Genomic DNA, 16,382 nt, shown 5'->3' on the forward strand with positions numbered 1-16,382 from the left:
TGCCTTTTCCTTTAAACAAGATTGGAATTTTTCTTTTAAAAGTCTGTAATTTTTACCTCTATTTTAATAATTCAGCTCTTAAACAGTTCTACTTTTGACCCTGGCTTTTGTGTACAAACTGCATCACACAATTTTTAGATACATTACTAAAAAGTTTTATTCTTAGGCCTTATCTAATTCAGTGGAGAAGATGGATTTGTTTGGGTCTTAGAAATGGTTGGGAAAGAGAAAGCATCCTTATATACTGAACTGTTGTAGAAACAAAAAAATAATGCTGAATAAGAACCAGGAAAGAAATTACTTGGGGAAAAAGGGTCCCTAGAGATGGTAGCAAGAGGCAGTTGCCTGGCACTTTCTGCTGCCACAGGCTTCTTGTGCAAGCCTGAGACAAGTCCCTTCAAACTTTCACTGTGTTTCATAAATGGTCACTAGATGTAATGACAGATGTTTTCAACCTTTGTCTCTGTGTACATGGTTTAGTTCTCATTTGGAAAGCTGAACATCTTGCTTCAGATTGGCACTGAGAAGAGGAATTTGATCATATCTGTGAGACACTTGGATAAACCCCTTAGAAGTTCAGTCCCTCTTCCCTTTTCCTTTCCCCTCTCACACCCAATTGATAAAGTTTATCTTCAGCCCATGATTTATCAAATAGTGTGCAAGAAATAAGGAGAGAAAGGAGAAAAACAAACAGAGAAAGAGACCATAACAAAGCAGTAGTTGTGCTATGACTAGAAGAAAGTGGGTATAAGTACTGAGAAATGCAGGGAAGCTGACATCTGACTCAACTCTTGCTGTTTTGGTCACAGGGGACACAACTGTTGTTCTGTGGTGGTTCTCAACATGTGGTGCCAGTGGTCCCCATGGGCCAACCCAAGCTCAGTGTGACAGTGCCTACAAGAACAGCAATGTGTCAGTGACTGTGGAGAAGGAGGGCAGGCTCCGGGGAGTGCAAATCTGGAGAGTGCCAGCCACAAACAGATACAGGTGAGGATCAGTGTGTGTTGGGGGGCAGCCACCTCTAACTGCTTTTTGTTTGTGGAGATTCAACAAGCACAAGTGTGGGACCACTTGCACTGCATGGGTAGAGGGGACGGTGAAGAAATAGGAGCAGTAGCTATTAGGATACATATCTGAGCTACTGTGAAGCATGGAAGAGTGAGCAGAGATGTAGAAGAGATCAGAAGAGGAGTAAGAGTGGGCATGCAGTCAAGGAGTGCCACCATCATCTCAGTCCTGTAGCCTTAGACTTCTGGAGTGGGCTATACCAGCTCATGCTATTTGTTCCTGCAGTTTCTGTTTCCGGTACTGGTCTTGTGCAACCTACCTACATGGGTGTCAGACAAGGAATAGTCACAAGTTGCTACAGCAGGGGAGCCTGCTCTGGAGAAATGTCCTTTTGGAAGTGAAGGCTGGGAGACCTTGCAGATGGATTTACTTTGGGGATGAGAAGTGTGAGAGCTGTTTCTTCATTTATTTACTTTGTCTTGCAGGATTTCTGCTTATGGAGCAGCCGGGGGGAAGGGAGCCAAAAACCACAACAAGAGGTCCCATGGGGTCTTCATCTCAGCCACCTTCCACCTGGAGAAAGATGAGCTGCTGTACATCTTAGTGGGGCAGCAGGGGGAGGATGCCTGCCCTGGGGTGAGGGCCACAAAGCACATGTGGGCAGAGACCTTGCAGATACTATTCAGTGGGTGGCTTGGGGTTTGGTGATAAAAGATAGAAATCTCAGAATCCAGACAGGAGACAGGAAAGACTCAATAAAAGAAGTCAGGAAAAAAAAATCTCAAAACAGATATAAAGGACACTGAAAAGAAAAACAATCCCAAAATGCACAAACAAATATGAAGCCCACAGAAACTTTGCTTTAAGCTCCTGGTGTTTGAAATAAGTTCTTAATCGGCTCTCTTGTGCTTATTTTAAGCAGGAAGCTCATAAGCAAGTGATGTGCTCCCTCTCTTGTTTTTCCACAGTCCAGAGTTTTTGCTGTCTGCCAAGATTTTCAGAAAATTTACTATTATTTATGGAAGCATCCAGAAGTTTTGTGGCTGCACAGTGTTATATACTCTCTAGGCTTAGAGACAAAAGTCTGAATCCAAAGCCTACCAAAACCAGCGAGAATCTTGCCACTAACTCCAGTGGCCCCTGGATTAGGTTTTTGTGATGACAAAAAAACCCTCAAGAGAAATGGAAATTGGTGACATGAATGCTTATGTGTGTATCCTCTGAATGCTATGCCAAATTATCTGAAAGTCCTTTTGTCGCTTAAACTCAAAAACTACCTCCTTTCAGCATCAGTTTTTGATACTGCCTTGATCCAGAGATGCTGTTAACCTCTGTTCAGGCACAAAGCTGTTTTTCCCTCACAGACTAGTGTGTTTGGGGATGCATAAACTATTCCTGTAGGCATTTGAAGTTACTGTTTACTTTCCCACAGGAGATGATGTCTTACCCAGATGCTGCAATTGACTCTAAACCCACCCTTTCTTCACTTTATATAGCACAAAAATTGCATCTATTTAAATAAAAGACGCATTTGCGTATCTGCAGTTCCCTTTTCAGTGCACCCTCTAGTCTTAGGTCATAATCTGAAAAGTTGTCCATTAATCCCTTGCATTTCATCATTTGTTCTCCAAACGGCAAATTACAACCCAGCATTATCTCCCTTTGGCAGGTGCTACTGGAAAAAGTTGTAGTTAATTTTTCCCACTTCCAAAGCCCAGCTTTCTTTGACTTTGAAATTCATGATGAATCTGTATATTGGGTGACTGATGTTTGTTTTTCTTTCTCTGGAGAAGTTCTGCAGCTCCAAACCTTGATTATCTCTCCTCAGATTTACCCCAGTTGTTTTTCCCTGGTCTTCATCTATCTTGCCATCTTTTGTTCTCATGTTTAAATTAACCAGACAAATTGCTCCAGCGACTAAGAAGGGCCATGCACCATCACTAACAGAACTGAGAAATAGCTCTCCCTCTGTCAATTTTCAATCAATCTCAGTCTCAGTCTTGGGATGACATGCAATGGGCAGAAAATGGAACATGTTCCATGTGAATGTGATGAAAAGCTTCTTTGCTGTGAGGGTGACTGAGAACTGGAACAGGTTTCCCAGAGGGATTGTAGAGTCTCCTTCTCTGGAGATAGTCCAAAACAATCTGGACACAATCCTGAGTTAGGTGCCCCAGAGAAGTCTGCTTGAGTAGGGAGGTTGGACTGACTAGATGACCTCCAGTGGCTACTTCCAGACTTCCCCATTCTGTGATTCTGCATGAGTGAGGGGACACAGGCAGTAAGACTGGTGTAGGAATAAGAAACTGGGTCTCCAAATTACTCTTCTAAGATGTATCAATAGACTATTCTCAATTATGTGTGGGTCACCTTTCCTTTTACATTTATCTCCTTGAGAAATAAACAGTAAATGTGTCAGTAAGAAAGTTCTCAGAATTAATCCATAATCCAAAGTACTTAAATGTTTTTGGTTATAAGAAGTTCTAAATGTGCAAAATATTAATTATGTGAAATTAACAATGAGTTATTACATTTTTTCCTGTATGCATCTCTATTTTCATTTGCATGTGTAATGTGAATTTGCAAATCAGAAGTTACAGACAGATCTATCCCTCAGCTGTCATTCCTAGTAGAAAAGGTCATTTTCTACAAAGATAATCTACATACTGATTTATAGATGTCTATTATGCACGACAAGCATTATTACATTATTATACGGAAATACACAGACAAGTCTCAAGAGTTGGACTTTGCTGATATCTGACTCCATTTCTTGTCTCCTTTCAGGGCAATCCTGAAACCCAGAAGATCTGCTTAGGGGAGTCATCTCTCATTGAAGAAGATTACAAAAAAAAAAGAGACCTGAAGGAATGGGCTGGAGGAGGTGGGGGTGGAGGAGGAGCAACCTACATCTTTAGAGTAAGTATTTCCTCTTTGCATCCTGCCTGAGCAGTGTCCAGCAGAGCAACTAGCTCTCACTGTCAGTCATGGCATATGATAAACAGTTCTTTTAGAAAAGATTATAAAAAATTAATTTTCCTCTTCTACCTCTTTCTCCCTCTCCTCTTTCTGTCTCCATTTGGTTTTTGTCTTTTTAGTTGTTTATCTCTTTTTATACCCTTATTCGTATTTATCACCGTCATTAGGCTAGCTGAACTGGTTCCTCAGTCCTTAACAGCTCAGATGTGGGAATTACACCAGGATCTCACTTTAATACTGGCAGCAGTCCTTAAAAAATGAATCCCAAAACCTTGATGTTCAGTTAAACAGTTACTTTTGTACTCAGGAACATGATGTGAAATATTTTTGTAATGATTCTATGAGACAAGCAGTAGCATTGCCCTGGCCTTAGGCCATTCTTCTTTGGGATGCTTTCATCATCTTTGATAAGTTTGTGTGAGTTGGCATATCCAAGGGATGTGAAGTTTTTCTGATGTTTGATGGGGGGTTTTCCAGCAGAAGGATGGAATTTTCGAACCTTTGCTCATCGCAGCAGGAGGAGGAGGAAAAGCCTACCTGAAGGCTCAGGACAACTCCCTGGATGATGTACCCCTGGAGCAATTTGAGAACAGCACTGCAGTACCTGGAGTCAGTGGGAGGACTGGGGCAGCAGGTGAGACACTCAAAGCACACAAGATCTGAGTCAGGTGGCCGAATACACTCATTGTCCTGTAGGCATGAAGTCAAAGGCTTCTTTTTCGGTCTTTTGGAATTTTTCTTGGCAGTAGTTTTTAGAAATACGCTGGTAGTCTCTAAGGGATATCTTCTTATATGTTGTGTCACCAGATAAAAAAAGAATGCACAGGACAGGTGATGAGTGCTCCAGCAGAGGCAATTCAATAGGATGACTCCTCTCTTCTATGAGCTGAACCAGGGAAAATGATGTCTGGGGGATGGAGCCTGCTCCTTCATACTGTAACAGTGGCCTTTGAAGAGAAGACATTTTCCCCTTACTCCCCTTAAACCCTAACAACAACAATTCTATTATGGGAATTAATCCAGAAATGGAAGCTTATTTATAATCTTGTGATGGCTGTGCCAAGAATCCATTCCTAAGAGACAAAAAAACCTGGTGGTTGTCCATATCCTGCTATAGTAGGCTTACAAAGAGGCCACTAAAGTGAGATGTAGAAATCCAATCTATTTTTATTTCCCTCAGGAATTCAGCATATTACATGGCTGACTGCCCTAACCAGTTGTCTTGAAAGGGAGTGATAGGCTCTTTATTTTCTTAAAACCACAAGAAATTGGTGCTGAGGTTTTGGTTTATGCTACACATTATGGTGGGCATTAGATTTCCCGTTTGTTATTGCCCATGGCAGCAAGGAGCTTGTCTGTATATTCTTTTAAACTTAAAGAAAGGTTTACCTTGAACTAGGCACTTAAGAAATTAATAAGGACTCATCTCTGTCTCTCTACAAAGCATCTCTGCTTGTGCTTCTCTCACCTATTCTTGTTTTCTTTTCTCATTCTCTGACTGAAGGTGGAGGTGGTGGCTGGCAAGATGAGAGTCTGCTTCCTCAGGCTGGGAAGTCCCTTCTGGAAGGTGGAGAAGGAGGTCAAGCTTGTCCCCAAGCACTAGCCAAGCTCCAGTGGACCACCTCTGGTGGTTTTGGTGGAGGAGGAGGAGCTTGTACTTCTGGGGGAGGAGGCGGAGGGTACAGAGGTAAGCCTGCTGGGGCAATAGCCATGGTGAATAATTTTGTGCCCTTCAGAGCACCTGCAGGTCAGGGAGAGTGCTCTTAGTGCAGAGGTGCATGACTGCAGGAGTGAGGCACAAATACTTCAAGCTGAACAGTATGAGACCCACCCTGCTCTCCACCATCTCTCTATAACTGGGGAAATCAAGGTTACAAAAGTGTTCCTATGTGATTTAATATTTGGAAGGTGTGATGAATCACACCTTCACCCATTCCCAAGTTATGCATGAAAAATGTTCCATTTCTTTTTTCTGCTTGAAAAAAAATACATTTTTACCTTGCTGAACTGAGAAACCTGCATTAGATAAAGTCACTTCACTAACCTTGGTACTGGCTAGGTCAAGTGAGGGTTTGACATTATACTATCCAATATCACTGGAAGGTTGCAGTGTCACCCCAGGTGATAATGGGAATGAATGCAACCCGTCAGAGACATCATATTTTTTTGCAGCATGCAGCACTGATCAGCTAGCCATACTCTTCTCTCCCCAGGGGGACATGCCTCTGATAGTGATGATATCACAGCTGGTGGGCAGGATGGCATCTCTTTTGTAAACCCCATAGGAGAGATCTTCTTGCATCCCCTGGCAGGTACAATATGGATCTTACTCTCATTTCTTTTCTTCCTCTTTTTTCCTTCTTCCTCTCTATTTCCTCTTTCCTCCTCCCTCTTCTCCTGTCTTTGTTTTCTATTCATTTCATTAAAGCTTAATTCACGCTGCAGGTGAGATCTTTAGCTGTGGTCATTTCTTTAAGTATTTCCATAGTGCTCTGGGACCTTTTTTCTCTGAATCTCTAAACCAGGAGAGATACCAGATATCAGGTTCAACTGCGCATCCTCAGTCCCTGACTTTTCCAGGTCAATTCCCTTCAAGGCCTCTCTGTTTGCTTAAGGAACCAAATATCTTCTTCCCTCCTGATCCCCATCAGGTTTCTGACATGTCCACACTGTGTTGGACTATCTGCTCTCCTGCAGAGAAGGAGAGAAGTTGTGGGTACCTGCTGGGTTTTGTTCTGTTGGCTTTTTTACCTTACTGGAACAAGGTAGGAAAAACTGAACTAAGCCCAACTGTTGTGTCTGATTTCTTGTTCAGCCATGGAGAGTCATGGTGAGGTGGAGGTTCAGATCTATCTTAACTGCAGCCACTGCCACTCAGACAACTGCAAGCGGGACCCTGACACCAACCTGCCAGTGTGCCAGTGTGAGATGGGGGCTGTGCTGGCCAACGACAATGTCACCTGCACTGGTAAGTTAAGAAGCTTTAGCCTCATTGGATAACATCTCTGTTCTTTATATCATATCTCCTTCTGGCTTTTTTGATGTTCAATTCCCGAGTTACAGCTAGTGGATCCAGTGGACAAGGTGTTGTGAGAAATGCCAGTCAAACATAGGACTGAAAATTCCTGCTGACCTTTGCTTACATGCTGAGCTTCATCTCTGCCACTATCTTCAACAGTCACATTTGGATTAGGCAGGAGGTAGAAGATCTGTAAAGAGACATGGCGTGAATTTCCTGAATGGGCTCAGTGTATCAGATATTTAAGCATAAATACCTCTCCAGGATAATGTACCACCTACTGCTGAGTTATTTAAGCCACAAATTGCTTCCTTCCACAGCAGTTTCCCACTGTGCCTGTCAGCTGAATCCTTGTACTCACAGTTACTTCCTTTCACAGTCTCTTGGAGCTCCAAAATATCAAGACTGTTGACATTTTCAACTTATGAGTAGTGATGTTACCCATTTATAGAAAACTGAAGAATGGATAAGAAATCTGTGTTCTATCAGTTTATTTTATCTTCACAATGATTTTAAAATTGTTTAGGTACTTTTTCAACCTTCAGGGCTATAGAGGCATTTGCTGTAATTTTTATAAGATGCTCTGACCATGATCTGCGTACTGTTTTCTGGTATATAAACAACAGTCAGAGGGATGCTTTACAATAGCTCTTGTTGTTTTCTGATTAATGAGCTCTGTTTTTATTCTTCCAGTGCCCCAGGGTCCTATACCAGAGGGACAGCTGCCACTCCCCCTCCTCTTAGCTGTGGTGTCTGTGATTGTGGTGCTTGGAATGATCCTCACCTGTGGCAGCCTGTCCATCAGTAAGATACACTTACTTCTTATTGCCCTTTGACCTGTTTTTTTCCAGCTAAATTAGACAAAAGGAGACCACCTGGCCATGTGCCACTGCTTTCAATACTTGGAGCCAAAGTGTTGTGGTCTCCCAAGTGGATTGGAGGAACAGGGAAAAAGAAGTGATAGGAAACATCACCACCCACAGTTAGGCACAAGCATAGTCCCAGAGGGCAAGGACTGCTCTTCCCCGGTATTTGCCACAGAACAAAAGAGCTAAGGAAGCCTTCTTAGCAGGTGTTTCTGTAGCAGCCACTGCAATACCAGATGAAATCACAATCTGTAATTAAATATATAATTCATTCAGGGAGATGGTTTGCTTTTTGGGACTGTCTCGTGGGGCACTCTTCCTCGGCCAATGCACAAAACAACATAGGAAACCTAGGTGATTAGGTGCCTGCAGGAATAAGACTGTTTGCATATCCAGTACTAAATCACTGGAGACTGTGAAGAAGAGCACGATACAGCAAGCCAGAGATGTTTCTGGACCATTTATAATCATGGGATTGGTGTCATTCTGTTCTGTATGGCCAGCATTATCTTTTCTGCCCAATTGTAGATCTAGTTTGTGCATTTTCATTCGTCTCTCCACCTTAGTTTATCACCTGAAGAAGCAGCAGCTGGAAGGATCCAGAGCACGTCTGCAGAGCCCAGAATATAAACTGAGCAAAATCCGTACATCTGTCATCATGACCGATTACAACCCCAACTACTGCTTTGCAGGGAAGGCCGCCACTCTGAGCGAGCTGAAGGAGATCCCACGGAAGAACATCTCTCTGCTTCGGTGAGGAAACAAGGCCCACCTCTCTGGCTAACTGCAAAGCACCCAGTCCAAGTCAGCCAAAATACAACAAATGTGATACTTGCTATGTTCTCTAAGATAATTTGATTCCATAAAGTTCTCAAGCAGAAGTGTAAGATCATGAGTCTCCTGTTCCATGTTCCCACATGTAGGTATTTCACCTCTACTGTGATTGTGTTTTTATTGCACTTGCCTCCTGGCAGTAGCTCCCTTCAAAATCTATAGCAGTATGTCTATTTCAGCATTTCCTATCACAAGGAAATTTCCTGTCGCAAAGAGATACATGCTAAGTTGCTCTTCATCATCCAGATGATACAGATCAAAGTTATATAAACTTCAGAAGGAACAATTTGATCATTCTTATACAATCTCCTGAAGACATCAGTCTGCAGCCATCTTATTCCATTGTTCTCTATTTTTCTTGTCTTTCTTTTGCCGTACTTGGTGATAGGATCCTAGGATTGAGCAGGCCTATATTTTGTTCAGAACCATCAAGAATCCAACCTCCCTTTTTTAGTGATAATGACAGAAAATACTGATAAGCTATTTTCAGAAGTTTTGAGTTGAAATCAAAACTCTGTTTTTGATTTGTATCGGACTGTATGAAAAGAAGAGCTTGGCCAGCTCTGGATCCAAGGGCATATAACATCTGTTCCCCCTCTTCTTTCCTTGCAGGGCACTAGGACATGGTGCATTTGGTGAGGTTTATGAGGGAACTGTAGTAGGCATTGCAGGGGACCCCAACCCTCTACAAGTGGCTATCAAGGTCAGTACCCACAAATTTCTTCTACAGCAATAATTACCCATAAGAGCCATGTTATCTTATCCCTATTCCAGCTGGAAATGCATGTGTATCACATGTATAATGGTATATGCATATGTGTGATGCAGGCTTGGACACATTGCTGCATCCAGGCATTATCAGCTTTGATTTGAGTGCTTTCTCACAACTTTTCCCATAAGGTGTATTTAAAAATCTGTGTTGTTCCTCAGTTACTTCCCTTTGTACTGAGAGTACTGCTTTTCTACTGTATGTGAAATTTTCAGGTAGTCTTTGGATATTGCACAGTGATAAGGATGCTGTTGTGAATATATATTGCAATTTCACACTAATTTCTCTATCATTACTGGCAAGAGACAATAGGCTAGTTTTCTCTGAAATTACTGCTGTTGCATCAAGATTTGTCAATTACTCAGCCCTGAAGTTAAGGATGCTCATAATCTGCTTCTGTTATTTTATAAGCTTGTGACTCAGAGAACGAGATCTACTTGTATGAGTTCAGCTCAAGAACATAGCCTTAATTAATTAAAAAAAATTCTACTGTTATTCATCCTGTCTTCCATGTCATGAACATTGTGCCGCTGTACAAATGTGGGTGAAAACCCAGGACACTAATAAGCAGTTGTAACTGTCCAACTCAGTTTCACTATCCAGACTGGAAGAAGCAGCAGAGCACAGTGGCAAACAGAAGGAGATCAGCATGTCATTCATTTGTGGTAATCCAGTTCATCTGTATCAGCAGAAAATGTTGTCCAAATCTGCTGGCAGGAAAGAAAGCTACAGGGGCGTGTGACACAAGTATTTAAATCAAGTGGCTGTGTGTGTCATATGACATGCAAGCATATGCTGCAGTGTGGACACAAAGAAAGGGAAGAATAAATAACAACTGTCATCTTAAAAACCTTTCTAGGTCTAATATTTTTCTTGATGTGTACCTGAAGATATTTTTGTTCCAGAATTGTGCATATAGTTCAATTCACACAAGAAAAAACCTTCAAGTAGATCCTGTTTCCTATCCTGACTTTAACTAGCACATGGGTCACATGCAGTGCAATACACTGGGCACTGAAAGGATGAACCCCTGCTCTTACGCTCCTGAGGTGATTTACATGATACGTGCTCATTTTTTTATTTTCTTTTTTTTTTTCCTTTTTTCTCTGGTGGTCACACAAATATTCTCAAATCTTTGGTGGGATGGCCCTCACTGCCTTTACCTATGAACAGACCCTGCCAGAAGTCTGCTCTGAGCAGGATGAGATGGATTTCCTGATGGAAGCATTGATTATCAGGTATAGTTTAAGGGGCGTTTTTACGGATAGTGGGCAGGGGGAAAAAGAGTAATGCAGGTAATCACAGAATCCTTTATTCCCTTGCCAGTGTTCAGAAAATAAGTTCAGTCTTATTTTTCACCAAATGGCATTTTAGTAGCATATAAGGTACTACTTGTTTATCTCAAACATGATACCTGAGGTTCTTTTTTTGCTGTCTCTGGTGCTTTAACACCAGTAGGCAACTTGGCTGCACACAGCAGAGGGATGGAGAAGAGAATCAGAAGGACAAGAAGGCTCTCAAGTGGTTGAGATAAAAACAGTTTAATAGGTAAAGCAAAATCTGTGTGAGCAAGCCAAGCAGCGTCGAAGAATTCATTCCCTACTTCCCGTGAGCAGGCATGTGTTCAGCCATCCCAGGAAAGCAGGACTCCATCATGCACCGCAGCTACTTAGGAAGACAAATGCCAAACTCTGATTGACCCTTTCCCCTCCTCCTCCTCCTTTCCCCAGCTTTTATAGCTGAGCATGAAACCATACAGTATGGTATGTCCCTTTGGTCAGTTGGAGCCAGCTGTCCGGGCTGCGTCCTCTCGCAACCTCTTGTCCTCACCGCCTTCTCGCTGCGGGGGAGGTATCTGTGTGTGTGAAAAACCTTAATGCTGTGTAAGCACTGCTCAGCAGTAGCTAAAATATCAATCTGTTATCAGCACTGTTTTGATCACAAATATAAAATATAGCACCATATGAGCTACTGTGAGGAAAATTAACTCTATTCCACCCAAAAATCATTACAATTTAACAAAAACTTTGGTTGATTGGTTCTGCTAATCCTGTTCAAACGAGTAAGAAGGTACAATATTTTTGTACAAACATGTTCTGCATTTGATTTGATGTCTTTGCAAGCTTGGCAGAACCTTTATAAGGTCCTATGTGCATGACCCTCTGACAATGCATTACAAAATCGATAAAACCTTATTGGAAAAGATAACAGACAGCCACTCCTATTACCACCTGTACTTTAGGTATTCCAGCCTTCAAATTTATTTGTTAATAGAAATCCATAATCTGAAAACAATAGTAAGATCAAGGATGACTTTAAAATAGTAGCATAGTCAAGGTTAATTGTAACTATTTGGAATTTATATATTTTGAATTTGTGCAATGTGAAATTCTTCTTCTCATTGTCTGGCCCAACTCATACTTAGATGCTGATTCTCTGCTATTAAAGCATGAATCTCATGACATAGTGCCACTCCCTACAGTCTGCAAGAAATTTGATAGCAGAACAGGAGGTAACACTGATGTATGATTTTTAAAGAGCAATTTTAATCAATTAAGGACCGCCTTGATTCACTTAGTAGCACGACTCTTTCTCTTCCCCAGCTTCCTTTCTATTTTTAGTTCCTTTATTATCCAGGTAATCATTATCTGGATGCTGCTGTCTAATGACTGAGTCTTACTGTGCTTCGTGACAACCCCAGCTTCCTTTTATAAAAAGCAGAATCACATAAGCAGCTGCTGCAGTAGGTATTAGCTGAGTCCCTCTGGCAGACTAAACACTGAACTGAGTCCCCCCAACTAGACAGCACTATGTCTAAAATAACCAATGCTGAAATAAAATTCCTACCAGCCAGGACTTTGTGTCACAAATGCCAATGAAATTTTCATGCTTAACTTTCTTATCCCTCTCATGTCACTCTCATCTTTCAGTCAGTGTGCCCATTAAATTCTGTCTTCACAGACAGAAGACTCTGCTTTGCTTTCAGCTTTTCATACCTTCTCTTGAAGGGTTTTCATGGGCATTGCCCTGTTCTTGGGGCTGCCATAACCAGAGAGACATTTTGATTATGGCTGAATATTTTCTGGTAACTGCATCAGGATTTGCTTCAATCCAGATTGTCAAATCTCAAGGCACAATGAGAATGGATGGATGTTGGCCAGGTACTAATGCTGTGTTTTTCTTCCATGTGCTGTGACCTTGGCTTTCAGTAAGTTCAATCATCAAAATATCGTGCAGTGCATCGGTGTCAGCCTACAGACACTGCCTCGCTTCATTCTGCTGGAGCTCATGGCTGGAGGAGACATGAAGAGCTTCCTTCGGCAGAACCGACCCAGGATGGTGAGAGAACTTCCCTGCAGGGCTTGTGGTTGATTTTAGTATGACTGCTTTTATGTTGTTATCAACTGGCTAAAGGCACGGAAGCCAAACTAGGCTTGGCTTGGTGTGTCCCAGCTCCCACAGACTTCTGAATACCTGTGTCTGTTTGCTTGATGCAAGCAGGTGTCAGTGAGACAAAATCAAAGCAGGGCAAGAAACTCCAGTAACTGAGGAGGTAAAATCCTGTCCTGCCATTCTAGACTTCTTTGTCAATTAGACTATAAATAGTTGGCTTTTCTTTTTTCAATACCTGCTTTGTTTTCCATGTACTGTGATGGCACGTGAGGAGCTAAAATTATAATCAGAATTCATAGCACTAAGTCCTCAGCAGGTGTGCATTGGCACCATATGGAGAAGTACAAATTTATACCAGTTGAAGAGCTGAGCCTAATTTATTTTATATATCTCAGACTTTTACTAGCAGTGTAGTAATTTCTCTTCACCCTTCCTGAAAGCAATAAAGGAGTTCCTAGAGAAAAACTGACAAAAATTTCCCTATGGAGAACTATGTAAAGGGGGTGAAAATAAACAGGGCTTCTGGAAGAAGTTTTCTTTATTGTTCTTAGGGAAGTGCAGATGGTGAAGAGTTAGTACCAGTCCTGGAGTCTGTAGTAAAGCATCCCTTTTTTGCATACTGCTCCTGAGGGTAATCACTATTCTTCTACCAGGACAGATAAGCTGATGAATGCTGATGTTGGTGTAAATGTGCACTTGTGCATTTTTACTCTCTCTCTCTCTTGTTCATGCACTAATTTCTGTTGATAATTTATCGCCTCACTCTTTAAAAGTGGGTGCTTTTTTATTCTCTTCTATCTCACCTTTTAAACCTGCTAGTCTTTTGATTTCACATAACACAGTAGGGAATAGTTCTCTCCCACCCCCTTTAACAGGGTATTCACACCAGGCCATAAATCTCTTGCCAGATTGCACTCATGAACTGTGCTCAAGAGAGGTGAAAGTTTTTGGGATTAAACAAGAGTTTAGTAATTTTCTAATTCTTTGCTTTGATCTACTTTATGTTCCTCTTTGCTCCTGACTCATCCTGTATGTATGTCTCTCCTTTATATTTATATATATATTTATATATATATTTATATATATATTTATATATATATTTATATATATATTTATATATATATTTATATATATATTTATATATATATTTATATATATATTTATATATATATTTATATATATATTTATATATATATTTTATATATATATATATGTCTATCCTTTATATTTATGTATCCCTTCCCCCATCCTGTATGTATGTCTCTCCCTTTCCCTTCTTCTGTCCTTCTCCAACTATACTCTGCCTGAATTATATCATTCTACTTCACTATCCTTCCCTTACCATTTAATGTCCTTTTCCAGAACCAACCATCCACACTAACAATGCAGGACCTGCTGAATATAGCTAGGGATATTGCCTGCGGCTGTAAATATCTGGAAGAGAATCATTTCATCCACAGGTGAGGAGAAACAGTCTCTTCTGATGTGTCTCACGGTGCATGAGGCTCATACACTTTCTATTTGCAGAGGATTAGACAGGACTAATCTCCACAAGGGAGACAGATTGTTTCCTCCACCAATGCAGGCTTGTGCTTAGATGACCAAGTGGATCTCCCTGGTTTCTTTTAGGAGTTAGGTTCCGCACTGCTCTTTGCAGTCCTGGAGGGAGAGCAATGTTCTGTTCCAAGTGACAGGGCTTAAGTACTAATTTTCGGGTGCCTGCAATGTAGAGACAGTTGAGATTAGCCCTGTAGTCCACTAGATGGTAGTGTCACTCTGTGCTGGCTGATAAGACAATAAGGTATTTATTTCCTTTTTCATCTCCCTATCTTGACTTAAATGCTTTCCCTATCCCACCAGCACAGGACAATCCATGATATTTGAGCCAAGGACTAGAGAAGGGTAGAGCAAGTATGACAGGAGATAAAAACACATCTCAGGCTTCCTTCCCAACTCAGTGTCTGACCTGCTTACATGGTCTTAGGAAGCCCATATTTGTTTCTTCAAATTCATTTTTGTTCATTTGTTGAGCAAAAAATGTTGATATAGCATGCTTCAAATAAGACCAAATTATTATAGAAGGGATAAAGGTTGTAGTTACCCTTTTAAAAATTTTGGTTGGGTATTGAAATCCTTCATTTTTGATTTGGAATTGTTTCAGCTCATAATGTTCCTAGGCATAGGGGCAGCTGGATTCCTTACTGTGAAGTGCATACTGTGTTCAGTGCTTGTGTGTAAAGGAGAGGAGAGCCCTTGCACACCAGAGGGTCACACAGCCTCTAACCAAACCAAGCTGCAGCCTGGAGATATGCAGGCAGGCAATTGACTAACCCACATGCGCAGCACGTGTACCTGTGTGTGGGGCTGCACAGCACAGAGATGGGAAACAGCACACAGGGGCTGGAGAAATCCAGGGAAACAAGGGCAAGCAGCCGTTCGATCAAAGAGCCAGGAAGCTGAGATATGGGAATATGTTATATGGCTTTACGATTAGAACATCTGAAACAGAGTTCTACTGTTTATATTGCAACAATAAGGAAGTTCTGGTGGAAAAGGGTTAGAGATTTCTGTCATTAAAAAAGAGCAGTAAGAAAGTGCAGCAGGTTGTGGCTCTTGGATCTCTTAATAACTATGTGAGAGGATCAGTATTCTAATTGGAAACTTCTGAGTTAATCACTACAACATTATATTTTAGAATCCTTACTGTAATAGTAACAGCAGCATGTGACTTAAAAAAAAAAAAAACCAACCTCTGGGTCAATCTTTGCACTGTTAGATCTCTAATACAAGCAACCTGGGAATGGATTCATTTTGTCTTAGCCAACAATTCAATAAATCTGAACACAAGGAATTACCCTCAGGTTTTGTATTAGTATTCGTTAGTGACGTCAGCATTGCTTAGAGTGGGTTGGGAAATAAAGAAGGCTTTCATTGCAGATAACAGGAATCCCAGGGGTAAAAGGTAGTGTAGTGGGGTTGTAGAGAGGCTTCTACAGGGCAGGAATTGTCATCTAGGAGTCACAGGTGATAATAGGAGAGAAAGTGGAACCTGACTTCCAAATTCTCAGAGACTTTTCAAGGTTAGCAATGGAAAGAAACACGTAAGTTTTTCAACGAGCTTATTTGTCTTGGCAGTCAACAGGACCCCCACAGTGCTATGATTCTAATGACTTTCTTTTCAGAATGCATATTTAAAATGAACAGAAATATTTTTGCCTTGGCCATGAAGGCATCACCTCCATTTCTCACAAGCTAAACTTGCACCCAGCTAACAGCTGCTTCCATATGGAGCTTTGACTGATTCTATGGGAGATATCCAGAAGTAACAAAGCAACAGATTACCAAATCTGGTTCTACATAACTTTTCAAGCAGTTTTACAAACTTTCCAACAGTATCACATCTGAAACTGATGAGGACACTGCTGAGATGTCCCTCTTATAAAAAAATAGAGCAAGAAAGAAATCTATCATAATGTGGTTGAAGCAAAAGAGGTTGAGTCTGTTCCTCTTCTGA

General features: G+C 41.3%; 1 protein-coding gene across 3 annotated transcripts in view; it reads left to right on the forward strand.

Annotated features, from left to right (window-relative positions):
• The window catches only part of LTK (leukocyte receptor tyrosine kinase), a 97,027-nt gene that overhangs the window by 68,641 nt on the left and 12,004 nt on the right, over positions 1–16,382 (forward strand). For all 3 annotated transcript variants that reach the window (XM_068193467.1, XM_068193468.1, XM_068193469.1), the window contains exons 12-24: positions 810–987; positions 1,494–1,644; positions 3,796–3,927; positions 4,465–4,621; positions 5,492–5,674; positions 6,201–6,299; positions 6,803–6,955; positions 7,700–7,810; positions 8,439–8,625; positions 9,319–9,409; positions 10,649–10,713; positions 12,685–12,814; positions 14,231–14,328. In XM_068193467.1, coding sequence (XP_068049568.1) covers positions 810–987; positions 1,494–1,644; positions 3,796–3,927; positions 4,465–4,621; positions 5,492–5,674; positions 6,201–6,299; positions 6,803–6,955; positions 7,700–7,810; positions 8,439–8,625; positions 9,319–9,409; positions 10,649–10,713; positions 12,685–12,814; positions 14,231–14,328 — 1,735 coding nt within the window. The remainder of the gene's footprint in view (positions 1–809; positions 988–1,493; positions 1,645–3,795; positions 3,928–4,464; positions 4,622–5,491; positions 5,675–6,200; positions 6,300–6,802; positions 6,956–7,699; positions 7,811–8,438; positions 8,626–9,318; positions 9,410–10,648; positions 10,714–12,684; positions 12,815–14,230; positions 14,329–16,382) is intronic.

Source organism: Anomalospiza imberbis, chromosome 6, assembly GCF_031753505.1.
Source record: "Anomalospiza imberbis isolate Cuckoo-Finch-1a 21T00152 chromosome 6, ASM3175350v1, whole genome shotgun sequence".
In the NCBI taxonomy this organism is placed as follows: domain Eukaryota; kingdom Metazoa; phylum Chordata; class Aves; order Passeriformes; family Viduidae; genus Anomalospiza; species Anomalospiza imberbis.